This window comes from Myotis lucifugus, unplaced genomic scaffold (assembly GCF_000147115.1).
Source record: "Myotis lucifugus unplaced genomic scaffold, Myoluc2.0 scaffold_239, whole genome shotgun sequence".
NCBI lineage: Eukaryota > Metazoa > Chordata > Mammalia > Chiroptera > Vespertilionidae > Myotis > Myotis lucifugus.
Genome location: NW_005871287.1, coordinates 1651658 through 1679102, shown reverse-complemented (window position 1 = coordinate 1679102; position 27445 = coordinate 1651658). Strand labels below are relative to the sequence as shown.

Genomic DNA, 27445 nt, shown 5'->3' with positions numbered 1-27445 from the left:
GACTGATTGCCCATACGCGAAGCCCAGGTGAGGCGCCCCCGCCCTTCAGCGACTCTAGGTCCGGCAGTTAGACCGGGGCCGCTGGCGGGCCGGGACGGCGGCCGCACCATGGCCGAGTCCCAGCTGAGCTGCCTGGACGAGGCCCACGTGAACGAGCGGGTGACCGAGGCGCATGCCGCCTTCTACTACTGCGAGCGGCGGCGGGCGGCGCTGGAGGCGCTGCTGGGCGGCGGCGAGCGGGCCTACCGGGAGCGGGTCCCAGCGGGAGCGGCTGCGGGACTTCCTGTCCAGCCAGGAGCGCCAGGCCCTCCTCGCCGCCTGGAGCCCCTACGAGGACCCCGCCCCCCGCCGCCAGCACCAGCTCCCGGGGCAAGAGCAAGGCCAAGGCCAAGGCCCCGCCGCTGGCCTCCGCCGACCCCCGGGAGTCCCTGGCCTACTGGCCCGACCGCTCCGACACCGAAGTGCCCCCGCTGGACCTGGGCTGGACCAACAGCGGCTATTACCGCGGCGTGAGCCAGGTCACCCTCTTCACCCACCCCCCCAAGGAGGAGAAGGCTCCCCACCTGAAGCAGGTGATCAGGCAGATGATCCAACAGGCCCAGAAGGTAGGCCCTGTGTCCGCCGCCTCGTGGGTGGGGGCCTCACACCCAGTTCCTCGGACCAGACCCCACCTCAGGGGCCAACAGGGTCCAGGACACCTCATTCACGTCCTGGGGCTGTGCTGAGGCCTCTGGAGGATGTATGTGACCGTGTTGGCAAATTATAAAGTAATGGGCAGTTGTTGGTCATTATTACAGTGTCCAGGGCGCTGGCTTCCACCTGCCATGTGCTCTGGGTCCCCGTGAAGTTCCTATCCCCAGGGAAGACCCGGGGCTGAGGGGGCCTGTGGTAAAAGGGGCCACTCAGAGGTCATGGTGATACCCATGCTGCCCAAGGTTTTACAAGACATATCCCGGGCCATTTTCTCATTTGATCTTCAAAACCATGTCCGGAAGCCGGTGGTTTGACCTCCTCGTGATGCTCTTGGCCTGCGGCAGAGTCAAGGTCGGCCTAGCCCAGTGGTCGGCAAACTGCGGCCCCTTGAGTGTGGCTCTTCCACAAAATACCACGTGCAGGCATGCACGTACAGTGCGATTGAAACTTTGTGGCCCATGCGCAGAAGTCGGTTTTCGGCCTGGGCGAGTCTATTTTGAAAAAGTGGCATTAGAAGAAGTGGAGGTATGTTCGCTGAGGTCGACCCCTCAGATTGAGGACGTTTTTAGCAAAGGCCAGCTTAGGAGAACCCTAATTAAGTTAATAACAATGTACCTACCTATATAGTTTAAGTTAAAAAAATTTGGCTCTCAAAAGAAATTTCAATCATTGTACTGTTGATATTTGGCTCTGTTGACTAATGAGTTTGCCGACCACTGGCCTAGCCCATCAGATTCACGCTCCCAACTAGAGCTCAAGCAGCCTGGAATGAATGAGGAATGTGAGCACCTACTATGTGCCTGGCTCTGTGCTGGGCACTTGGACAAGGCAGGTCGCTGGACTCAGCAGCTCAGAAAAAGCTTTCACTTCTCATTTGCTATGCACAGGCGCCGAAAGGAAGGAATGCTTCCAGATTGCCTGATTAGAATACAGGAAGGGCCGGTAGGTTGTGGGGCAGAGAGAAGATTTTAATCTTTACTCTGTGCCCTTGGGTAGAGTTTCCAGCTAAAATATAGGATGCCCCATTAACTTTGCATTTCAGTTAAACAACAAATACTTTTTTAGTATTAGTATGCCCCACATATTGCATGGGGCATACCGACATTAAAAAGTTAATCGTTATTTATCTGAAATTCAAAGTTAATGGGGCATCCTGTTTTTTATCTACTCGGTCTGGCTCCCCTCCACAGAGATCTGCTAAGAAACACCAGCAGCCTTCGGTGTCCAGTTCAGAATATACAACAGTAGTGGCTTGTGTTCCCTGTTCTAATTCAACTCAATGCATGTGGTTGAAGTTCAGTTACCTCTGGAGGCTGAATGGCCTGGGGAGGGAAGACTAACCTGGAAAGACCAGTGGGGGTTGTGGGGGGGCGGGGCGGAAGCACCTCTTCCAGGAAGGGGTGGTGATGCAGGTAGTTGGCTAGATTGGCCACCAGAAGGAAGTTAACGGTTAACTTGCTCTGTCCATACTTCCCCCCTCTCTTTTCTACGTAATTCTTCTTTGTCTGCCTGAGCTGTCTTTGTATATTGCATTCTGCAAAAGACAAAGGCAAGTTTGAACAGCGGAGAAAGGGCGAGGTGACTGTTTTGCGGCAGGCTGCAGCTGGGGTCGAGTCTTGTCATACTCACACGCCTCGACGTATTGGCACTCAGTATGTGCCAGCCACGGTGAAAATGACTTGCCTGCAGTTTCTCTTGTGATTTTCACCACAGCGAGGGGGAACTGGGTATTTTCCTTATTTTTGGATTCAGAACAGTTAAGTTACTTGCTGAAGGTCACCTAGCTAGTAAGGGGTTGAGCCAGGATCTAAAGGCCGGAGTCCTTGCTCTCAACCACTGTGATACCCTGCTCTGCTGCCTGATGATGGAGCAGCAGGATTAAGCCAAGGAGCTTGAGTGGAGTTAGCTGGTCACAACCTGGTTGCAGGTTGTATATCCCTGTTACAAGGAGAGATGAGCAGGGCCCCTGCCCACTGGGGCTTCTTGTCTCTTGCGTAGTGGAGTGTTCCTAACTCTTTAAATATTTAACAACAGAAATTTTAACCATTGTAAACTGTTCCAGTATTACACTCTGTACATATTTAACAGTAGTTATTTCCTGGGTGAATAGTGTCAGGTGCTGGCCATGGGAGGATATAATCTGTGGCCTTTGCCTTCCAAGAGTTAACACAAAGGCAGGGGGATGTGCTCAGAGCAAGAGTTTTTGAGGCTGGATGTGCTAAATCTGTGAGGGCTTCCTGAGGGAGGTGACTTGCTGAGTTAAACAGGGAGAGAGAAGAAACTGGAATGGATAGTGTCTCCAGAAGACACTGAGGAGAAGGAGGGAGAGGTTTTTGCTTCAAAACAGCAAGCAGCTTTGATTGGCAGAAGGGAAGAGCTGTCCTGGTGGGAGCTGAGTATTGTGTGGGGCCTGGTGTGGGGGTCCTAAAACTGGGTGCAAATCGGGTGACCACCCCCTGGGAGAAGCAGCTTCTGCCCCTGTCTGTACCCGCTCAACTCCCAGGCCCTCTGAGCCCCACTCTTCATCACTGCCGCTCACATCGGTACAGCGCCTTCTTCTCAAAGACCCTGTGAAATAGGTAGGGCAGAGGGGTAGACTCTGTTTCACAGGGGAGGAAACTGAGGCACGGAGGAGGCCAAGGACTTGCCCAAAGGTCACATGGCTGGTGATAGAAAGACACTGAGCCCTGGCTTCTGCTCTAACAGCTACCCCTCTGACCAGTGTCAGTCGCCACCCTTACCTCAACTCATCCAACTGGCAAGCAACCCTCCGTGGCCATGACTAGATCCTTCCTCCTTCCTGTCACCCCGAGGGAGGGAGTTTCTTTGTTTCCGGTGAGTCTGGCTGCTGGGAGGCCAGGTGGGGCAGACTGTGAGATGCTGTAAGTGCAGGGACTGGGGGGTCGGGGAAAGAGAGGTGCAGGACATAGGTGTCCAACTGTGTGCCAGAGTTTTGTCTTGTATCTCATTTAATCCTCAGAATAATCTCATGAGGTTATTCCTGAGTGATAACCAGAAACTAGGGCTCTGTGGCAACGACTTACCCACAGCTGCAGACCAGTGAGGCCTCCCAACCTGGGCCTCAGGGATGCGGAAAAGGAGCCTAAAGGAGACGCTTTGAAAATATGATGGGGGGTGGGGGGGGTGGGGGAGGAGGGGCAGAGGGGCGTGGCCAGTGAGGGAACAGTCCAGCAAGTATGGAGGTGGGACCACATGGAACGGGAGGAGGTCGTGGAGGCCGCTGTCTTATCTGCTCTCCTGGCCTCTGCAAATGTCAGGAGGCCCTCCTGGTTGCACTGGGCAGCCAACGTTCAAACATGCGGCCATGTTTACTTGTGGGGTGGGGTTTTTATCATGTTCTTTCCCCCTGGAGTTGTCTGTGTATTTTAGTGTCACTGAATGATGTCTTTTGTCTGCTTAAACTGCAGGCGGAAAGGATGCCTTCAGGGACCCAGAAACGAGTCCCTGGTGTGTCCCTGGCTGGCAGAGATGACCAGGGAGGTTGCTGCTTCTTGGGCTGCTAAGATCATTGTCACTGCCAGGGGGCGGACTTAAAGCAGGACCAGTATAGCCTGGGAAAGTCTTGGTTCTTACATGGGCAGAGCGAGAGGCTCCAACAACTCTAATTGGGATGGACTTCCGACTCTGAAGGGTAACGCACCCATTTGGTCGCTGCACAGATATAGAAATATAAATTTTAATCCTCACCTGAGGATATTTTCCCATTGATTTTTAGAGAGAGGGGAGGGGGGACAGAGAGAAACATGGATGTGAGAGAGACATATTGATTGGTTGCCTCCCACACGTGCCCGGGACAGGGGCTGGGGATCGAGCCTGCAACTGAGGCACATGCCCTGGACTGGAATGGTGACCCTTCAGTCCTCAGGTCAACACTCTCTCCAGTGAACCAAACCAGCTAGGGCTGGACAGATACTTTGCGGTCTACTGTGTGCTAAACACATTAGTAGAAAACAGACATAGTAAACACTCTTAAGTAGCCTACTGGTCTACTAAACCATCATTATAATACAGTGTGATGAGCGCTTGACGAGAGGGTGTGGCAGGAGGGCCGCTCGCCCAGCCCCTGAATCGGGTTAGGGCAGGACCTTTGATGCTGCGACCTGTCCACAGCATGTCTGCACGCAGCAGGAAAGGGAGATTGCACCAAGCCATGCACCCCTCCTTGTGCCCAGGCTCCCCACTGACCCGCTGAGCAGCAGCTCCCACGTGTGAGGCTGCTGGGCAGGTTTAGACAGTATGAACTCCCTGTGCCTCGCCTCTGCATTCCCGGGTCCCATTTCCTTTGAGCCTCAATCCCCTTGTCAGGCCGAGCGCTGTCTTCATTCACAGAGGAGGCCTCCGTCCGAGGCCCAGAAGGGTGGAACGACTTACCTTCAGACCAACAGCAAGATTACCCAGCTTCCCCGAGTCCCTGGTCAGGATGGCCAATAGCCCTGCAAAGATTATAAGCATAACCAGGAGGGGAGGCTGCTGGACGAGGCAGCTTTCATGAACCAGCGGACAGAGGGGCGTGGGTAGCCAGGCCCGGCCCTGCCTCACCTCTGCCTGTTGAAGGGTTTGTTCCCCTCGGGGCCCGATGCAGATGGCACCTCTTCCTTGGCACTTTATCGGATCTACAATCCAAAAGGGATCTTGTTGTTGTTCTCAGATGAGGCTCCCCGTTTGTGCCGCCCGCATGCCTGGCGCACAGCTCGCTTCAGGAGAACCCCTTTCATCCCTGGGGGCTGGGAGCTTTAGAAGAGCCGAGTCGCCACCTTGTCCCTCACACCATCGCCCAGAAGGGCCTGATTAGCCACAGGGGCTCAGCCCAAAGAGCCCCGGGCCGTCGGGGAAGACTCCCCACAGCTTCCCTGCCAGGGCCCACGGGAAGCCAATGATCTGTTTAAATCGTTAGAAACTGTCTCCTATTGGCCACTGTCCCTCTCCGTCCCTCTAGAGAAGCAAGTGTCTGGAGCAGTCCCCTGTTGAACTGCACATCACCCAGGGACCCCTTTAATCCCCAGCATGACAAGCTGTCTGGCAGCAGAGAGAATGCTCTACATTGGGGGGTGGGGGACAAACGGGGATCAGAAGGATTTGGGGAAAGGCTCCAGGCAGGGGGCATGCTGGCCAGGTTAGCAGCCTTGTTAGAGATCTGGGCAGCTGATATGATGAGTGAACGGCTGGGTACACATGCCCAGGGGGCGTGGCAAAGTCTTGGAGTCAGCAGCTCACACTGGGAGACTGAGCTTTGCAGGTGGCAGCCTTTGCCACTGGGTCAAGCCCACTGCTTTCCCCCGTTAGCCTTCATCTCATCGGCACTTTTCTCATTCAGTACATCCAACAGGTAGTACCAAGCGCCTTCTCTGTGCGGGCCCCATGTTGGGCATTGGATAGAAACATGAATCGGATGTAAAAATAACCAAGAAAAAAAAGCTTACATATAGAAATTTTTTAATTGTCCCGACTTGTGAAATCTGAGTCTGATAATACATTCATTAGCCACCTCACCACCGTGTTTGCGAGCTGGTTCCTATTCTAGACTTGCTCCTAACTCCTCCCTCCCTCCCTCCTTTCCTGATCTCTCCCCCTTCCATCTCACAGGGACAGTTGACTCTCTAGAGCTTCTGAGTTGCCCTTTGAAGCCCGTGGCCTGCGAGTCCGACACACTGTCCCCTCTCCTCTGCCTACCCTTCTTCCCTCCACAAGTGACCGTTCCACACGGGCTTTGTTTCTGGACAGTTGCAGGGTTCTCGTCCCACGGAGGCTGGTGATGGTGGTACAGCTGCAGCTCCAGGGACCCAGCCCTTCAGAGCCCTTGCGGGACCTTGCCCCGGCCTGTCCCGGCCTCCCTGCCAAGGCCCGGGGGCTTGGCTGTTAGAGACGCCTTTGTGCTCAGTCACTGATCCCAGGCGCTGCGGTTTCTGAGCAAAGGACACCCAGCCTCACCTCAGGGACAGAGGGCAGGCTCCGCGGTTGAAAGGCCCTGGTTCTGTCCGGATCTGGCCACTTACTGTGTTCCTTTGGGTTAATCACATCCCTCTCTGAGGCTCCTGGCCTGCAGAATGGGAGGATAACACCCAGATTCCTGGGTGGTTTTGAAAAACGACAGAGGATGTGTGTGTGTGTGAAAGACACGGACGTGGACAGTAACTGCGCCTTCTCTGTCTTTTCTGGGAGCAGGGGAGGGAAGGGCAGTGGAATTTCCTCCCAGAAAGTAGGGGTGCCCAGCCAGGAGGTTAGATGGTTGGGGCAGGTGTGTTTCCTGTTTCCTGTGAGTGAGAGAGGAGCGGCGGCCTGCCCATGGCCTCCCCCTCTCTCCTCTCCCTGAATTTATCTGTTGGCCTTGATTTAGTGGTGGCGGTTTGTCAGGGCGGCTGTCTGTCTGCCTGGTTCTGCTGTCTTCGAGGCTGTGGCATCTGAATCCTCAGCCAAGGATCTGCTCTGGGATGCCCTGTGCCAAGACAAGACAGAAGGCACCCACACTCCCTGGTTCCTAAACTGGGGAGGCCCGAGGGTGTTCCCCTGGCACCATCACCCAGAAGGGCCTGACTCGTCACACGGGCTCAGCCCGAAGAGCCCCAGGGCAGTCTGGGAGGACTCCCCACAACTTGAGCTTTCCAGGGAGGGTGATGGGCCTGGAGAGACAGGCTGTTCTCTGTCTGGAGGAGAGGGAACTCGAGGCTTGATTCCTGTGAAATCTACCACTTTGGGGCCCTGAAAATGAGGGTGGGTGTTCCCCAAGGAGATGGGGCCTTGGTAAGCCGGCGCCTTCATCGTGACCTCTCTTGACACAGAGCCGGGTCTGCTAGGCAGCGGTCTCAGGAGGCCAGGCCACTGCAGGGGGAGGAGGACACAGCTGGGAACTAGAACCTCGATGTCCTTGTCCTTGCTCTGGCTGTCTCTTTCCTCACCCACTAGGTGACCTTGGGCAAATCATTTGACCTTGCTGGGCCTCCATCTCTGCATCTGGAAAGTGGGGATACTTTTTGCCTTCTCGCTTACCAGACTGCTCTGAGATGCTAGTGCAAGACTATGAGACAGCACTTTGGAAAAGATGAGTAATGGTTGCAGATAAAAGGGATTTCTATTAAGAGGGACTAAATTATTGAAAGAGAGGTGCTTCACATGTGATTTCTGTTGATTAATTCAATCCTTGCAAGAGAAGTGGTATTTTCCCGGAGGCTTAGGGAAAGCACAAGGTCACAGCACTCATAAGAGGCCAGCTGGGCTCCACGCAGGCCGAAGTCAAGGCTCTGTCCTTCTGCTACAAATGCAGGTCACCGTTGGGGGCTGCCCCCTGGGGCCACCTCTTCCCTCTAAAACTTCCAGAAACAAAATATGTCAGCCTGGCCCCGAGAAGCTCACCTGTTTGTCTGGAGACGGACAAGTACAAGGTTCCCAGCTGCTCTGACGTGTGTAGTGGGGGAGAGGCAGGGGACTCTGCTTGGGGACATGGGGCAGGTGTCCCCGGGAAGCCTCCAGGGACCTGTTGTCCTCTTAACGGCCACTTTCTGGCCCAAGAGTCTTGTGTCCTCAATGACAAACTGAGATCTTGATGGATTCCCAGCCAGACACCCCACCCCTCCATGTTGCCGCCCCCGAGGATGCTGCCTCACCTTGGCGGCCAGATCCACCTTCCTGTTCTCAGCTGTACAAGGCAGAGCCTGTTGTGGGGCAAGCTTCCCCTGGGGGCGGAGGGAGCCGGCAGAGAACCAACAAGCCGGGGTGGGTCCTGGCACTGTCCCGAGCTCCCCCGCCCCCAGGCTGAGTCACGAGGGGTGGGGGGGGCGGGTGTTATTCTGCTTCTCCCCCTCCAGCACCTCACCACAGGAGGTACACAGGGAGAGAGATACACAGGGCCATGAACAGTCAGCTTAGCTGACTTCCCGGGAGTTCTCTCTCCCCTTCTCTGAATCTGTGGAGTCTGTGGACTTGCCCAGGGTCCCAGAATCATAGGCCTGGAAAAGGGTGTTTCTAATTATTAGTCTCTCTGGCCCGAGTTTCCCGTCTTCTGGAAACTCCTCCTGGCGTCGCTGGGCGAGTGGTCATCACTCTGTTGGGCCCTCGCAGGACTGGCTGGGCACGTGGGAGGCTCCGCATGAATGTCCCTTTTGTTCTTTTTAGCAGTGAGTCAGCGGATGGCTGGGGTGGGGGTGGGCACCTTTAGGCGGATTTTGAGGACAGACTATGAGTGTCCTTAACTCCCCTCCCAGGAGGGTCCCAGATGCCTGGAGAGTCCCCGCGTTTGCTAGTTCACTCAATGAGTTTGTTTCTGAGGACCTAGTATATGCCAGGTTTCAGAAATATACAGATGAATAAAAAGTGGACCCTACTCTTCATTCTAATGGGGGAGATAAAAAGAAAATAAACGGCAGCACAGTGAGGCGGGTTAATAGCTGTTACTTATTGAGCAATTAAACTAAATGCCCGACATGTGCCAGCCCTGAAGAACAGGTATCATTAAATTTTCACAAAAATCCAGCAACTTTCCATTTTACGGATGAGGAAAGTGAGGGTCAGAGAGGATAAGGCCATTCTGCTAGTGTAACTGAGTGGGAACCAAGTTGAATCTGATTCACACCAAACTCCAGGGGAGCACAGGCCCCCAGGAATGCACAGCCGGAGCAGCCAGTTTGGACGGACAGAGCAGGCAGGGGCAGGAGTGTGCGAGAATGGAGGCCTGGGAACACATGGATTCACACTATTCCCCTCACTCCAGCACCTTCGTTTTTGTTTTCTTTTTTGTTAAATCTCACCTAAGGATATTTTTTCCAAGGGAGGAAAGAGGGGAGGGGGGAAAGAGAGAGGGAGAGAGATACACATCGATTAGTTGCCTCCCACATGCGCCCCAACCGGGATCAGGGATCGAATCTGCAACCCAGGTACGTGTCCTTGACCGGGAATCGAACCCGAGGCCCCTTGGTGCTCGGGCCAACAGTCTGACCACGTAGCCACACCAGCCAGGGCTCCGACACCTTCTGGGCCACCCTCCCCAACTGAGTTCCTCCCTGTGCCCTCCACCTGCCTCTGGGGAGCCCTCCCAGGTGGCATCACCTGACGGTGACCACAGCGTTATCCTGGCTGCTGCCCAGAACCTCCCAGGACAAGTGCCAGCTGCAGTCGCCTCGCTCTGATGGATCAATCAGGAAGCTCCCCGCGGGCCCTCCCTGAGTCCCGCTTGCTCTGCCCGTGCGTTATACAGGCTCAGAGCTCCGGGCCAGAGCCAGCCCAGCAGCTGAGCCTAAGGACGGTTTGTGTATCTTCATTGGATTTTTTTTTAGCAGCTGATTTATCTTCCTAATTATGTTTAGCTTTAAGCTAATGTTAAAATGAGCTTGCATTAGATAATTTTTACTAATTAACACCAACTTAGTGCAGGGGAAGTCGTCCCAGAAGCAAGCCGTAGGGGAAGGGAAAAGCTGGCCTAGGATCTTAAGAAGAATTGCCACGCTCACTCCCCGGCGAACCACATATGGTTCTTCACGGCTGAATTAGTTGCCCTGCTCACGTGGGTACAGTCTGTTCTCTCTCTCTCTCTCTGGAGAGCCAGCCTGTATGCCTCCCTCAGCAACCAGGTTTAGGGTACGAGTGGGAAGAGTGACGGCCTCCTAGGGTCAGATCAGCAGGGAATGAGCGTCAGTGGTGCCCAGCAGGGAGGCGTGACCCGCGCGCAGGGCTGGGAACAGAGCCCTGCACGGAGGCTACACGCCAAGGTCTGGGAGAGGAAGCGGCCTGGCTGGGCAGAATTGGGCTCCAGCGGCTGCCAGTGCAGCAAGGGAGCCTGGTGTTTAATGATGTCTCATTAGTGAGCCTGAAACTGTGTAACATGGCGACAGACAGCTGAGAAGCCGCAGCTGACAAAGCACAGATGCCCCGCTGGTGGGACGGGGGCAGCCTGGCCTCCAAACAGAAGAGGACCCGTTGGTCTTGGCCCCGCCCTCTGGATGGGCCAGGGCCCTGGTCCATGCCGCTTCCTCAGCTCCCCAGGGAGGACCCCTCTGCAGAGGGAGTCTGTGTGGAGCAGTTACTGCCAGTCAGGCCGGTGCAGGCAGGAAGGACGTGCACCCCTCCGCCAAGTGCTCAGACCCAGGCCTGAGCAGACCAGCATCCTGGGGAGGGCACACACTAGGGGGGCCAGGGACAGAGCAGGGTCCTGGGACAGCCTCAGGGAAGAATGGAACAGGGAAAGGGCATTCCTGTTGCCACAGGGATAGGGTGGTGACGGCAAGAGTTGGGTCATGAGGGCAGAGCCTGCTGGGCGCGTTTGGAGAACTTAGAGCAGCGGTTCTCAACCTGTGGGTCGCGACCCCTTTGGCGGTCGAACGACCCTTTCACAGGGGTCGCCTAAGACCATCCTGCATATCAGATATTTACATTACGATTCATAACAGTAGCAACATTACAGTTATGAAGTAGCAACGAAAATCATTTTATGGTTGGGTCACAACATGAGGAACTGTATTTAAAGGGCCAGAAGGTTGAGAACCACTGACTTAGAGTGTTGATTGTCAGGGGGAGGGGAGTGGGTTGGACATACACGGAGGGTCTCCAGCCACGCTGAGGGCTTGATTCTGTGGGCAGTTGGGGGCCAGAGTGTTTGAGCAAGGGAATAACTGGTTAAGGGCTGTGTTGTTGGATCCACCTGCCCGGAGGAAGCATGATCAGGACTGTGAAACTAGTACCTCCATCAGGCTGACCCTGCGCACCTACTGTGTGCCGGGCACTGCAGGGAAGAAGGGCAGAGCCCGGCCAAGGGGCAGGCATCAGACCAGATCCTGACTAGGAGTCACAGCGTTTCTTTGCATCCTCAACAGAACCATGAGGCAGCCTCACTATTCAGGTGGAATCCAGAGGGGTTCAGTAGCGCCCACAATCCTACCGCCAGGATGGGACTTTGGACTCCAAGGTCGCTGTCCCCACTGCCGTATGCCTTTGGACTGTGGAGATTTGCCCCCTCCTGGTGCAGTCATTGGTGATGTTTCAAATAGGGCCCGCTGCAGCCTTATGGCCAAAGAAAGTCTCTGGGTGTACCCCGGGCCCGACCCCCACCCCCAGGAGATGAATTGTTCCGTCCCGGAGCCACCCCAGGCCATCTCTACTCTGCTGTGGGTTTCTTAGCAGGAGCTCCGGCTGCTCAGGGTGCGGGAATAACTGCCCAGCCTTGCTCCACCATCAGCTCACCATACAGACTCTTCTTCCCTTAATTGGGCAGCCCTTCCCCTCAATTAGCGCAAGCTTGACCTTTCTGGGAGTGTAGTGTTACCCAGGCTTTAATCAGCACTCCAGGCTGGGCCTGCTGAGCACTCGGTATTGAGCCAAAGGAAAACATCTCCTCCTTGATGTCTGCATGGGGCGGAGCTCGGAGCTCTGCCCGTGGTTCCCCCCTCACACCGCCCCCCCAGCTCTGCGCCCCCACACTGGCTGCTTCCTCCCCCTCCCCCCCGCCCCTCCTCTGAAGGGACGGCCTTTGTTCTGGTTCCCTCTCTGAGGAGAGAGGAGGCCTTGGCATTTGCCCGCTGCTCCTCACAGGCCCCGCACTGTGCTCCTTGCGCCTCCTGCACCGTCTCACTCAGAACTCTGTGAAGGTGTCACCGCCCCGTTTTAAAATGAAGAAACTGAGGCTTAGATTAAGTGACTCGCTCGGGGCCACACCAGCAGGAAGATTTCCTGCTTCCAGAGGGTATATTCTCTTCCAAACACCGGTGGTTCAGTAACGTGTTACCAGCCAGACAGTGAGACCTCGGTTTTTGTCTTCTTGAAGGAAAAAATTCAATCAAGAGATCAAGTGCAGCAAAGCCAGCAAGAATGTATTGGCTGCAGCAAAAGCGAAACCAGGAAGGGCTCAGCACAGGAGAAGCAGCAGGAGGGCCCAGGCTGGGCCGCTCATTGGGAAACCAGAGAAAAGGGGCCTTGGAGACGGGTCCAGGGGGTTAGCCCAGTACAAGCTGCTGCTGCCCATTGCTCCCCTGGTTGCAAGTTTTGTGGGGTCCCTCCGAGCCTGGGAGATGCACACCTGTGGGGGAAGGAGAGGGGGCAGGGGAAGGTGCTCCCCAGAGGGCCTTTTTTTTTTTTCCTCAGGATTTTTCTCTCTCTCTTGCAGGCGGGAATCTTAGGGGAGCTCTCAGGGGAGGGGCTTATAGAATATGCATCAGCTCTCCAGGTGTGCTCCTTCAGGGTCCTGGTCTCCACCGATTGGTTGGCACCTGGGGTCATTAGTTAGTGCAGCTGGTCCTGAGGCAGCCACGGGGTTGCTGGCCTGGTTTTGCTGCTTTCCTGGGCCTGGAGCTGAAATACAACTGAAGCCTGGATGTTATCTTTGGGGAGGAAAGGTCTGGGCGTCTAACTGCATGACCAGTGATATGAAAGGTCAGGGGGTCGAAGCCACATGACCAGTGTGATATGCTAGGGGAGGAAAGGTTGCCCCAGGGGCGAGGTTTTGGTTTTCCTAGTGTTGCTCGTTGCTAGGCACTCAGGGCTTTCCGCCCTGCTGACCTTCTTATCTGGCCCATCGTCCTTGCTCTGCTCACGTCGGTCTAACCGCCTTGCACAAAGTCTGGTCCATCCACCACCTGCATTCAGAGCCCCCGAGGGGGTGGTGCTATCGACGTGCACTTTCACGGGCCTGCAGAATCCGAACCCCCGAGCAGGAGGCCCGGTCCGCACACTCGGCAGGCACACCCCCGCCAGGCCCAGGGGAGTCTTTCCACGCTGACCTCTAAGTATATCTGTAACCCCTGATCCCTCTTTGGGGAGCTCAGAGGACATTCCACAGTTGGAGAGGCTGCCCGGCCGGCCCAGCACTGCCCCCCATGGGAACAGGAAGGACTGCTCTCTGGTCCCAATCAAACTGACTCCCCTGGGCTGCCAGGCCGATGGCTGTTCTGGGAGGCAGAAGCGGGACCAGCTTGCCCAGGTGCTGCCCTCCCGACCCCGAGGGACCGCAGGGTTGAAGGTGTGGAGTTCGCACCCTTCACCTGTAGCAAGTGAGTTTAATGGGCCCTCGTAACTGCAGAGCTTTTTCCTGGGGCATCCGGACATGCTCTCATCTGAACCTCCCAGCAGGCATGGGAAGTAAGCAGGGTGAGCATGGGGGGGAGGGGGTGTCAAAGTCGGGCCCCAGGCTCACATGAGTCATCAGAGGGAAGGCAGGGACATGCCTCGTAGGCTCCCTTTCTTTCCTCCCTAGGAAGAAGCGACCATGCCAGCACACACCCTGCGATGAGCCAGCACACCCCTGCGATGAGCAGGCTTGACCCGTGACCTCTTGCTTTTTCCCACCACAGATCTGAGTGAGAAAGGGCTGGGTCTTTGCCGGAACAGCTACCACACCCACCCCAGTACCTACAGCTCTGCATCTGCAGAACTGGGCAAACCAGTGAGGGAGAGGGTGGTAGAGTCCAGTTCTACCAGTGCATCTTGGTTTTGTCTGACCAGAGGTGGCCTGAAGTCCTAGCCAGAGTAGGCCTGTCCCCAGAGCCTGCCGTGACCACATCGTCTGGGGGTGATAGCTCAGGACTAGTACCAGACCCCTAGCTTTAGTCCTACCTCTGCCAAGACCCAGATGGACAAGTTAACCTCCAGGCGAGGCTCTAGCTAAGTTTCCTCCGAGCTGGATGTCCTTCTGGAATGTTCTTGAGTGCAGGGGCCAAGTGCAGAGGGGCAGCCTGTGCCCTTCAGGCGGGCGCAGCCAGGGGGCTGTGTGGGGCTGCCATGCAGCCCATGCTCCACAGACCGGCTTGCACCCATCACGAGACAGCATCCTTTGGTAATCTGCACAAAGGTGCTTGCTCCGTGTGCTAGTGGCAACCCTGCCCCCTGGCCTCATGTCCTCGGTGTGGACTTCTACCCCTTGGTTAAGTACTGTCCTCACTCATGGGCTGGCTGCTCCTTCAACACCTTCGGTGGATGGGGCAGAGCAGAGAGACCAGGTCTCAGAGCTGTTGACTCAGGCAGCAGGCCCTTCTCTGCACCCTTGAGGCAGACCTGAACTCTGCTTCCAGCAAGACAATCCAACCGGGAATTTTGCTCAGCGTTCTTTTTTCTCTCCACCCCAGTGCCCTGTCATTATTGAAATAAAAGAGATAACTACAAAGCTACACCCATCCCCCCAAATAAAACAATAAACATGAAACAACCTCCATTTCGACATTCATTCCACAAACACGGGGAACTGACTTGGTGTTGAGATGTCCCCTGAGGGTAAAGATTCTGAGAGAAATCATGATCCCTGCCATCCAGGAGCCACAGCCAGAAAGGGACAGAGCCATTCGGCAGATGTGACAATAAAATGTCAAGGAACTCTGTTATTTGCTTGCCGTACAGTGTGGGCAGGATGCAGGGAGCCGTGAACATGGTTGGGTGGGGAGAAGTTCAGGAAGTTCTTGGCTGAGTCTTGAGATGCATGGATGTTTCACAGGGGTGTGGAAGGGGTAGGAACAAGGCCCTGAACTGCCTGATATGTGTAGTGATTCTCCAGAGATGCTGGTGCTGGTGGAGGGGGTGAGATGCTGTGATTTTGCCCCCAGAAAACCTTTATTCATGTCTACAGACCCTTTTTTTTTTTTTTTTGGTTGTCACCACCCAGGATGCTACTGGCATGCTCCTAAACAAACATCCTGCAATGCACAGAACAGCCCCAACAGGAGGCCCCAAGAGGTCAATATTGCCAAGAAATCGTGTGTTAGGGTAACTGTAGGTCATTCTGCACCGCTGAAGACAAGGGCAGAGGTGAAATGGCACAATGAAGCCGGTGGGAGGCGGGGAGGGGGGAGGAGGGGGACTTTCAAATGCCAAGTTAAGCGTTTGGACCGCTCTGGATTTGAGAGGATCACTGCTGCGAAGAATGACTTGGAGCGCAGAGATGGAGTAGGAAGGGGATACTAGTGAGGAAGCTATTCCAGAGGTTCAGTAGGAAACGAGGGGCCTGAGCTAGGGCAGCAGTCCAGCGGGAACAGAAAGGAGTTGACCCAGAGAAGCTGCTGGAGCAGGTGGGACCTGCTAGACTCGATGAGGGGTTGGATTTGGACTGTGGGGAGAAGAAGGAAGAGGCCAGTGGATGTGGGTAACGGACAGGATGTTGATTTTGGAGATGCGGGGGCGGGAGGCGGTGGGGGCTGGTGAACAGGCTCTGGGGTCTAGTCTGGGTCATCTAATAAATACACCAGCGGTGCCCGTCGCTAGCTGTCTTGAGCTAAGGAGAGCATGGGGGAAGGCGGAGTCCTCCTTATTATCTGATGGTAATTAAGGAGTGGAGAAAGAGAGCCTGAAAAGCTGGCAGTTTAATTAATGGTGAATGACAGGTAGAGGGGAATTCTGAGGCTCCCTGGGCCCCCCTCCTCCTCCCCTCCTCACTGCAGCAGGATATCAAAGCAGAAGATGTGAAGCTAAGCAAACACCCGGTGAGAAGTATTACAGCATCAGAGCCTCCTTGCCAGCGCCCGCAACAGCTTCTAAAGGCTCCTGCCACCTGGAATTAACCTCTCTCCTCCGCACGGCGGGTGCCGGGGCCACACATCCGTGGTACTCAGCTAAAGGACACCGTGAGCCTGCCCAGAGGAGGGGTGGCTGTTCTCTCCCGATGAAATCTGTCTCCCCCGGTTCTGAGCCGGTGACATCCTTCTTTTAAAACCCGATTCTGCACTGACACCAGGAGTGTTGAAGTCCAGTTTGGTGCGGAGGGTCACGTGACACATTAAACACCCGAGCACAGGGAGTGGGGCGCTGGTTTTCCTGGGCCTGGTGCTGTGGAGCTGGATGCCAAGGGGGGCCTGGGAGACCAAAGCGGAGGGTAATTATCACTTCTCCACCACAACGAGATTGCCGGAGTCGGCGAGTCAGCGAGCAATTGATTTTTTTCCTACTACAGATATTTCACTGTTTAATTGGTAGTGACACAGATGGCTGGCTCGCACCATGGTGCCACAGAGCAAGCCCGAAAACAGGGCCCTCGGATTCTCTCTCCCTCCAATTTGTGATCCTATCCCATCACAGCCTTCGCGGGTGGGGGCAGGGCAGCAGGCTCCCTGCCTGCTCTTTCCATCACAAAACAAAAGAAGCCGCCTGTGAATCCAGAAGCGCCTCCCTCAGCCAGTCAAGCAACCCCCAGCCATAGATTGAGCGTGGACTTTAAGCTGGACACTGAGGAGAGTTTGGAAATGAGCAGCTGACGGAGTCTGGCCTCAGCCAGCACTGGGGAGATAAGACATCAGGACCCTCCAGGACGGTGGGAAGCCGTGTTTGACGGAAGGAGGCCAGAAGCGTCATGTTAAAACCCTCTGTACTTAAGCCCAACCCCACCGCCATACCTACCCCGAACTGTTCCAGGCCAACTGTTGGTCCCGGATCTCAAATACAGCGCTGATCGTGAGCCGCAGTTCATGGTCCACGGCCATCATCTGTTCTTTTACTTTCTCCTTCCCTCCCGTTCCTTTCTCCTTCCCTAGGCAGCCACTTCCCTAGGCAGCCACCCTTAAGCATATGTCCTTGGTCATGTCTGTATCCTTGAAAAATACGCTGTGTTATTTTATTTACGCTGGTATTAGGCTATAGATCTCATCCTCCAGCATTTTAAATCAAACTCTCTGTTTTAAAGGTAACTATTCAAGTTCTGTGTGCAGAACTAGTTCATTGCTCTGTCTGCTGTGCTGTTGTGTTCATTCCTGACATTGTCCATATCCTTCTAGAAATTCACATCTAAGTTGTTGCCAACTCTTTGCTATCCTAGAGAAAGCTGCAGTGAGTATCCTTGTCCCTGTCCCCTTATAGGCCTGTGCAAAGACCCAGGAGGTTCCCCAGGTGCCGGCTGCAGTTAGACACATCCTGAAGTCCACTAAGCTCTGTCCCCTGTTCCTGGGAATAGCTACCCCAGTGTTCCCTCCCACCAGCAGTGAACGAGGGGTCCCTTTTCATTTCTTTGCTTTAATTTGAATTCTTCTGATTGCTTTATGTACTTATAAGCCATTCAGATATCTCCTCTAGGAATTGCCTATTCATATCCTTTGCCCATTTCCCTAATTAGTTTCCTGGGTTTTTTTTCTTACCAATTTGCAGAGGTGCTGGCCCTAGATGGGTAGCTCACTTGGTTAGAGCGTCTTTCATATATGCCAAGGTTGCGAGTTCAATCCTGGGTCAAGGCATATACAAGAATCAACCAATGGATGCATAAATAAATGTACAACAAATTGATCTCTCTCTCTCTCTCTCACTCTCACTCTCTTTCTCTCTCTTCCTCTCCCTTTCCCTTCCTCTCTCTCTAAAATAAAAAAATAATTAATTAAAAAATTTGCAGGGATCCCTTGTATATTATTAATTCCTTTTGATCATAGATATTGCAGATATCTTCTCCCTGTCACCCTTCAGTTACCTTTGTCTATGGCATCTTTCTTTGAACAAAAAAAATCCCTAATTTGTGGAGCATGTCTTTTAAAATTTTTATTTGCCTTATGATTTGTACTTTTGGAATCTTAAGCAATCCTTTATTACCTATGTCATGAAGATATCTTACTACATATCATCAATTCCTTTATTAGTTTTATCTTTCACATCCAGGTATTTAGCCTACCTGAAATTCACCTTTATATATAGTGTGAGGTAGGGATCCACTTATTTTTCTCTATACAGTAAGCCAATCTCCCCAGTAGCATCTACTAAACAGCATCCTTTCTCCACTGAGTTGTGATTCTACCTCTATCAGACTTAAATTTTTATGCAGGTTTATAGGTACACATATGTTTCTGGTCTCTCCATTATATCCCATCAGTCTATTTGTTAGTTCCTTCCTACTTCAGTACCACAGTTCTTATTACTATAGCGCTGTAGTGTATCTTACTATCTGGTAGGACAAGTGTTCCCTTTTAGCTTTTCTTTTTCAAAACTGACTTAGCTATTATGGATCTTTATTATTTCTCACATCTTAGAAGTATTTGGGTTCCTCAAAAAAATATACTGAACTTTTATTGGATTTATTGGACTTTATTAACCCTTTGTACGCCATGAGTGTCTATAGACGCAAGCGGCTGACCTTCTCCACACACCACGCGCATCTATAGCTGCAAACCTCGCATATCGACTCTGGTCACCCAATTTTAAAATCAGACTTGTTAGTGACATCTCTGGGTTTGTAAAGAAAATTATGGTAACTTAAATTCGTAAACATTCCAGCACATATGGAAGAAATGAGGATGGTTTCCATTTTGGATGCGTGGCGGTTAACTGGTTAATATGGGAGAATTGGATTTTTAAATATCAAGTCAGATTATCCATGAATATGATTTATCTCTTCCTTTATTCACTTATTTAAAAAGATGTTTTTAATAGAGTTTTATAAGTTTCTGCATAAAGGTATTAATTCCTAAATACTATGTGCTTAAGTTGCAGTTTTGGGGGGATCTTATTTTCTTTTTAGCTGATTATTTTTGTAGTAGAGGAATGTTATTGGTTTTTGTAAGTTTTTCTTGTATATGGCAATCTTGCCAAATTCTATTAATTTTAATAGTTTTTCTCTGCATTGTAGGAGGTTTTTCTATAAAAAAAAATATATCTGTAAATACTGGTAGTTTTTGTTTCTTCTAATCCTTCTAGCTCTTATTTTTTTTCTTGTCATAGTGCATTGGTTAGGACCTCTAATGCTTTGTTAAATAGCAGTGGTGATAGTGAGTATTTTTCATTTGCTTGAGACTTAAAGGGATTGCATCTAAAATTTCTGTTAAGTATGCTTCAGGTGGGTTTTTAGTAGTTAGCCTTTATCAAGTTAAGGTCCCTTCTACTTCTAGTATTTTTGAGAATTTTAGTCACAAATAGGAATCTAGTGTTATCAAATATTTTTTAAAAACCTATTAAGATAATGTATGATTTCCCCTCCTTGACACCATAAATGTTATAAATTAAAATCATATATTTTCTGATATTCAATAATTCTTACATTCCTAGGATAAACCTTACTTGAGTATGCCGTGTTATGTTTAATTCACTTTTAATGACTTATTCGTGTCATTTTTATTTTTAAATTCATTGATGTATAAATGGTCCTAATATTCTTTTTTATCATTTCTTTAAAATTAAGAATTTCTTTAAAAGTAAACATGTCTGTAGTTATTTCTCTGTTTTCTCTTTTATTTGCATATCCTCTGTTTTTGTCAGTCTTGCTAGAAGTTTGTTTATCTTGTGTAGTCTCTTTAGAAAGTCAGTTTTTTTATGTGATGTTTCTAAAATAACTTACAGCTGCCCCATCTTTGTGAACCAGTGTGATGCAGTGAAATGGTTGAGTGCAAATGAAGACCCGAGTTCAAATCCCTGCTCTGCTACACGCTGTGTGGCCTGGGGCACATTTCTTTGCCCCTTTGCATTCACGTCCTCATCTGTAGAAGGGGGATTCCAATCCTCCTCATTGTGAGGATCATATTAGAAAAGTTACCTAAAGCACCTGGAACAGTGTGAGGCCCCTTCTAAGTGCTCAGTGCATGTTAGTCCCTGTCTCCAGGGCCTTTCTGCTGTGCTGTTTGCCTGACATGGCACCTGCTGGCCCAGGTGGCACCTGTGTGCAGATTAGAAGAGCTGTCCCTTCCTCGGGCAGGCACAGTTCCCACGCACCCCCCACGCACCCCCAGCCCAGTGCCCATGCAGTGCCCAGGCCTGGCCACCCTGCCCCCTGCCCTGCTCTGTGTCCCTCTCTGCGCATTTCTCATGGTGCCCCCGGCTGCCCGTTCAGGTTTCGGCTTCCTCACTGAAGTCTTTCTTGTTCTCCCCTGGCTGAGAGTAATCAGTCTCTTCCCTTCCTTCAGCCCCTGGCCCCCACCCTGAATTCACATCACATCTCATCTCTGCATCTCTTCAGGCTTTTATTCCATCTTACCTGATGTCTCAGTTCTTTTGTGCAAATGTCTTATCATTCCTCCCGGATTAATCCCTTGAAGTTAGGGATTAGAGCTTATTTGTCTTTAGATCCTCCCTCTTCCCCGGGCAGCTCAGTAAATGTTACTTGTATACGTGATTGGGTGTTAAATGCAGGAGCTAAGAAGAGCCTTAAATAATAGTGTGTAAATGGTGTTGGGGGTGGAGTTCTTTCGAGACAGGAGTCGTGGCAATGCACATGTGTGAAGGTGATGACAAAAACGATGGCGATGGTGTGGGGGGTACCACTTACTGGGCGTCCCATGTGCGGGGCCCTGTGTTAAGTGCTTTCACAGTCTCTCAGCCGTCCCGACAGCCCTTTGAGTAGGTGTTACTCTTAGCTCCGTTTTGCTGCCAAGGAAACCAGGGCTCTGACGAGTCAGCAGTGAGTCGGTACCCAGGTCTGGTCTGTCTGACTTGACCGGCAGGTGCCCTCATCCCCACAACCACTACCCTTTATGGAAGACTCACTCCATTCCAGGCTGTGTGTTTGATGCTTCACAGACCTTATCTGTCATCCTAATGGCGAAAGTATGTACAGGGTACCTCTACTTTGCAGATAAGGAGGCTCATCAAGATTAAGTGACTTGCCTAAGGTCACATAACAGGAAAGGTCACATAGCCAGATCTCTCTGCCCCCAAAGCATGCTCTTCCTTCTGCATCATGTGCTCGGTGTTTGGAGCCAACAAGGAAACCCTTGCACTGGAGCTGGGGCGGGGGCGGGGGGGAGGGGGCGGGGGCGGGAGTGGGGGAGGAAAATAGAGGAAGCTGAGGTCAGAAAAGCATGCCTCAGGCTGCAGAAGGCCTGGCCTGACAGCACGGCTCATCAGGACTGACTTGGAAATCAAGGGTCCTTGGCAGTGACCTTGCTTTGAGGATGGAGTGGGATGGTCTGCACACCTGGAGGCCAGGGGGCGCCAAGCTCACTGGAGCTCTGCCCAGACCGGCCCATAGGGAAGTGCAGGGCTTGCCCCTTAGCTTGGTCCTTAGGGAAGCTGCAGGGAGATCGGAGCACCTGCGGAGAAAGCTTGTTGGCGCAGATCTGCGGCTGGTGGAAATGAGTCCATTCCTTGCCTCTCGATGATCACATCTCCTGAGCTTGCTTGTCTCCACGGGGACCACGAACGGCTATCCTCAGCCTCCCAGTTCTCGCCCGTACGGCTTCTGCAGAGCGGCTGGGAAATCCTTAGGGGGGAGAGGTTTGTCAGGGATGGCCTGCACCCTCGGGGGTTTCCCAGAGCAGAGGGCCCAGGTGTGCTCAGACATGGGTGAGGAAGTGGAGCACCCAGGAGAGGTACCGATGGAGTTTTTGACTGTTGCCCACCAGGAACTCCAGGGCCAACTGGTCCTCTCTGGGCCCAGGTGTGTCTCTGCAGGTGTGTAGTCGCCATGTGCCTCACAGTGCCCTTCCCGATCCAGATCATTGCTGTGGTCATGGACCTCTTCACCGATGTCGACATCTTCCAAGACATTGTGGACGCTGCCTCTAAGCGCCGCGTCCCCGTGTACATCATCCTGGATGAGTCGGGCGTGAAGTATTTCCTGGAGATGTGTCAGGGCCTGGAGCTCACCGACTACCGTATTCGGGTGAGTTGCACCACTGTGGGCCGGCCATGTGAGGACCAGAAATTGAGACAGAGATGGCCTCTGCCCCTTTCTCCGCCTCTTCTCCAGTTCAGGGGCTCAGAGGAACATCAAGATCTCAATCCCTTCTGCCTAAAACAGTGATGGCGAACCTTTTGAGCTCGGCGTGTCAGCATTTTGAAAAACCCTAACTTAACTCTGGTGCCGTGTCACATATAGAAATTTTTTGATATTTGCAACCATAGTAAAACAAAGATTTATATTTTTGATATTTATTTTATATATTTAAATGCCATTTAACAAAGAAAAATCAACCAAAAAAATAAGTTCGCATGTCACCTCTGACATGTATGTCATAGGTTCGCCATCGCTGGCCTAAAACTTGATCTCGTGAACCGATAACCCTAAAAGTACACGCCACGCTTAAACTATATCACAAGACTGCTGAGGCGAAGGAGGCAGCTCTGGCCCAGATCTGGGGTGCTCAGCCCATAGTCCAAGGTCAAAGCTAGGGCTCTGGTTCTCTTCTGGGGAGCTCTGGGCACCGGCAGGAACCACCCTGAGCTTACCCACCCCCAAAGCAAGATTTGCTGACTACTTCCTGCTGTCTAGTTGGGGTTCCCCTGGAAGGCCATCGGGAGCAGAGCTGAGTGCAGACAGGAGCCAGCAGGCAGGTCCCGTGGACGAGGGAGCTCCTCCTCTGCCCCAGCTCAGAGGCTTGCAGGCCCCAACCTGAGTGACACTGTCTCTCTTTTCTTCTCCACAGAACATCCGTGTCCGCTCGGTGACGGGCGTCGGCTTCTACATGCCCATGGGGAAGATCAAAGGGACCCTGTCATCAAAGTTCTTAATGGTAGATGGTGACAAAGTAGCCACGGGATCTTACAGGTCAGAGAAGGGCCTGGGAGGCCTTTATTCCTCCTAATAAATGTTCATACTCAGGAATGGGCGGGGCTGGAGCCTCCGTGGTCCTGGGTTTAAGAGGTATTGTCTGATCCGATGGCAAAAAATAGCCTCCTGGCTCGTCCTTTCCCTCAAACTTTGTGGCTACCGGGTTATTCCAGAAAGAGGGCCAGCTCTCCCTGGACATTAAGCGTCGCCTGCTTTTCATGGTCCACAGCCAATGGCTGCATTGTGAGGCTCGTGTTTTAGGCGGGACAAGCAGGAAGCAGAATGGATCCGATCTGGGGAAGAAATGTGAGGGTGTGGCCGGGAAGGAATGTCCCCCGAATTCTGAGGCTGAAGTAAATCACCAGGAACATGAGAGACTAGATCTGTGCAAGGGTCTGCCCTCCACGTGAATGAAAATCTAGGTGCCAAAAAGAAACCTGGGCACCGAAACCAGTAATAAATGGCCTACGTCCTCTTGCACAGTTAGAGTAGGGGGTTCGCAGACACTCGGTGCTTAGGAGATTCACAGGAGAACCAACAAGGAATGGAAGGATATTGAGAACAGCAGCAGCTCCAGTGACCCCTTATTAAATGTGTGCGTTGTGGCAGCCACTGCGCTAGTGTGTCCACATTATCTCACTCGAGCCTCGCAACAGCTCTGTGACGGTGCACCCTGTGAGCCCCGTTGTACAAAGGCGCACAGGGTAGAAACCAGGCCTGCATCCAGGCCCGGCTTCTCGTCTCCTTGCCTGGCACCCACTGGCCAAGACCTGGGAAAAAAGGGAGACTTGGGTCAGGGGAGGGACAGGGTCCCAGCAAGAAGGCTGGGCGGTGCCTTCCACGGGGCAGCAAGGCATCAGCCTCAGTGGTCGATCAGGCTGGGGCGGGCGCAGCTGGCTGTGGAGATGGGCCTGCTTGGCAGGGGGCGAGGTCACTGGCCTGGGCACATGTGTCTTGCTTTTCCGTCCCTACATGCCCAGGTTCACCTGGAGTTCCTCTTACGTGGACAGGAACCTCCTCCTCCTCCTGACGGGGCAGAACGTGGAGCCCTTCGACGTGGAGTTCCGGGAGCTGTACGCCATCTCCGAGGAGGTGAACTTGTACCAGCAGCTGAGCCTGGCAGGAGGCGCAGGCATATTCGGCCCTTACTCCTCCACGGTGGCTCGCAAGCTCATCAACCCCAAGTACGCCCTGGTGTCCGGGAGCCGCCACCCGCCGGGGGAGATGATGCGCTGGGCTGCCCGGCAGCAGCGGGAGGCTGGCGGCAGCCCCGAGGGGCAGGAAGAGGGCAGCGGAGGCAGCGAGTCAGCCCAGCGCCTGGAGAACTTCCTGAATGACCTGGTCACGCTGGAGCAGGTGCTGCCCCCCGTGGAGCCCGTGCCCTCGGGAGAGCTGAGTCGGAAGCCTGGCAGGGTGGTCTCTCCCCGAGAGGCTCTGGCCCGAAATGGCAAGGGAGAAGCGCTCAACGGCGCCGCCGCCCAGGCCAAGGAGGGCAAGCGCTGGAGCTCCAGGTTCTTCAGCCGCCGGGCCAAGAGGCCTGCAACGCCCAACGGCACGGCCAGCTCCCTCTCCACGGAGAACTTCGCGGAAGTGGAGTTCAAGGGGAAGAGGACCAACGAGGGCTCCAGTGCCAACGCCTCAGGTGAGCCCTCCCGTCGCCCCCGAGCTCCCCGGCCTCAGGCCCCTATTGGGGAGCAGAGTCTTGGACCTGCAGAAAGGCAGCGTGCTGGCCTGGAGAGAGCCCTGGTCTGGGTCAGACAGTTCTCCTCCCCCACTCTGCCCTTGCTTTCATCTAGCGCAGTGATGGCGAACCTATGACACGCGTGTCAGAGGTGACACGCGAACTCATTTTTTGGGTTGATTTTTCTTTGTGAAATGGCATTTAAATATATAAAATAAATATCAAAAATATAAGTCCTTGTTTTACTATGGTTGCAAATATCAACAAATTTCTCTATGTGACACGGCACCAGAGTTAAGTTAGGGTTTTTCAAAATGCTGACACGCCGAGCTCAGAAGATTCGCCATCACTGCTCTGGCTCCTGGTCTGGGCCGGCCACTGCAGGTCTGAGTGTCCGTTTCCTCTTCTCTGAAAGGGAGGATGCGCTTGCCTTGCCCAGCTGTTCTGAGGCTATAAGGTGCTCAGAACAGTGCCGGGCGTGGGGGAGTCTGAGAAAGTGTCTCCTCTGTAGATGAAGCCACAGAGGCACAGCGCAGCAGAGTGGCAGGGCTAAGGCTCGACCCTGCCTCCGAGTCTAGGGCTCCATCTAGCAAAGCTTGTTCCTTGTCATCAGGATCTAACCTGGACAAACACACCCAACCCTCACCTGCTCCCCACCCGCGCCCTGACCCCCTTTCCTCATTCTGCTAGAAAGTGGTTGGACTGGCTTCCTCCCCTGTGCTTATCTGATAAGCAGTGTTTGCCGGCTGCTTACCTCCGGGAGAGATTGTTCCTGATGGTGATATCCTCCTGGCTGTCTCACTGGGATCCCCTAGCAAGCAAGTCCAACTCAAAGGCTAACATGGGCCGAATAAATAAGGTTTAAGTGTATGAGGGCTGCAAAAAAACAAAAGCTTCAATTCTCATAGAAACATAGGTTTATTTTGATAGAGACAGGCTGAATACAAAGGGCTGAAATAAATGAGTCATCGTTAACATAAAATAATAGAATGTTTTAATAAAAATTAATATTTTTTCTGCACATTAACTTACCAGACACTGAATAACTGTACACATCAATAAGCATAACGCGCCTTGTCTGGCTTGGCTCAGTGGATAGAGCGTCAGCCTGCGGATTAAAGGGTCCCAGGTTCGATTCCGGCCAAGAGCACATGCCTGGGTTGCAGGCTTGATCCCCAGTCTGGGGCATGCAGGAGGCAGCCAATCAATGATTCTTTCTCATCATTGATGTTTCCAACTCTCTCTCTCCTTCTCCCTTCTTCTCTGAAATCAATAAAGAAATATATATTTGTATATATATATTTTTTTAAAAAAGCGTAACACAAGTAAACCTATTTTTCTTGTTCTCCGGAAGCAAAACATTTCCTGTTGCGCACACCAAAAAGTCAGTACAAGACTAATGACATGGCAAATCGGCTGCGCTAAAACATTCGCTGCTAGTATTAGTGGAGAGAAATGGTGTGCCTGCACGTAAGGGGTGTAAGGGAAATGAATGCAACACAATTATAGTAATCAGTCATTAGCGAACGTTGTAGTTCGTTATTAATAATTATATATAACAGGATATTGTAAACATTAAGTTATGAAATTTTTATTAAAACATTTCTTACATATCGTTGTACCGGCTGGACCGCAAACATTCGTTTTGGGTTGCATGCGGCCCGTGGGTTTGACATGCTTGCCCTAGAGCACCTGGCCTTTATCTCTTTCTCTGGAGCAGTTTCCAGTGTGGCCTTTCCAGAGGCTGGTGGTGATGGCCAGGGCTGCTGCTGGTGCCTTGTCTCGTGTCAGCATCTCGGAGTCAAAAAGGTTTCCATGTGGGGCTTTCTCCCTCTGTGACTGGCTCCTGGCCTGCCAGGGAGTGAGGACAGCAGGGCCTAAGGCCTGGCCCTGGGCAGGCTGAGCACGCTCAGGACCCCTGCTTCGCCCACAGCCTCAGCTTTGACCTGATAGTGAGTGGCCGGAGTGCAAGGCTCTTCCCCTCTGCTCATCCCACCGCCCTGCTACAGAGCCTGACATGCTCTGCTCTTAACGTGAGGACAGGCCTGGAGTCTCGGTGAATTGGGGCCCAGCGGGAGCACCAGTGCTGCACCACTGTTGGCCAGGAAGCATTTATTGAGCACCTCCGTGTGCTAGGTCCTTCCCTGGGTGCTTTCTCTCTCACTTGGCCCCCACAACAACCTGGAAGCTTGGAGAGGTGACTTCAGTGGTCCCTAGGCACAGTGGGACTGGGGCCAGGACCCATGTTCTGCCGCGGGGGAGAGGGGTGGGGGGGGCGTTGGGGGAGGGTGATTAGCCTAGTCCCATTTCCCCAGGGCTCCCCGGTTCCCCCAACACCAGATGCTGCGGCTGCTTTGCACCTCTTGTTTGGAGGCACGGTTGCCATGGTGAACACCTGGCAGGGAAGGGAGGGGGAGGGGTGAGCCCAACCACAAAAGGGGCCATTTCCCAAGTCCTGATGGAGGTGAAGTGGAAGCTTTCTCTTCCCTCAGCCCCTCACCCTGAGGTGCTGTTTCCATAGAAACGAAAGGCCCATTGTCTTGTCCCTCCTTGCTGCCTTTCCCGAGTCTCTCAGCATAGGGTTCCCCCGCTTAAATGCCCTGGGCAGTCTTTGCTCAGTCACACCACTCACACGGTGCCCAGCAGCCAGCCAGCAGCCCTGGACTGTGCCCTGGGGAGCGCCTCTCCCAGGGGCCAGGCAACCA

General features: G+C 53.0%; 1 protein-coding gene across 1 annotated transcript in view; it reads left to right on the top strand.

Annotated features, from left to right (window-relative positions):
• The first annotated feature begins 76 nt into the window (after positions 1 to 76).
• FAM83F (family with sequence similarity 83 member F) overlaps positions 77 to 27445 on the top strand; it is a 32640-nt gene continuing 5271 nt past the window's right edge. The window contains 6 exon segments of the mRNA XM_006098552.3: positions 77 to 258; positions 260 to 352; positions 354 to 605; positions 22004 to 22171; positions 22935 to 23056; positions 24040 to 24701. Coding sequence (XP_006098614.1) covers positions 109 to 258; positions 260 to 352; positions 354 to 605; positions 22004 to 22171; positions 22935 to 23056; positions 24040 to 24701 — 1447 coding nt within the window. The 5' untranslated portion in view covers positions 77 to 108.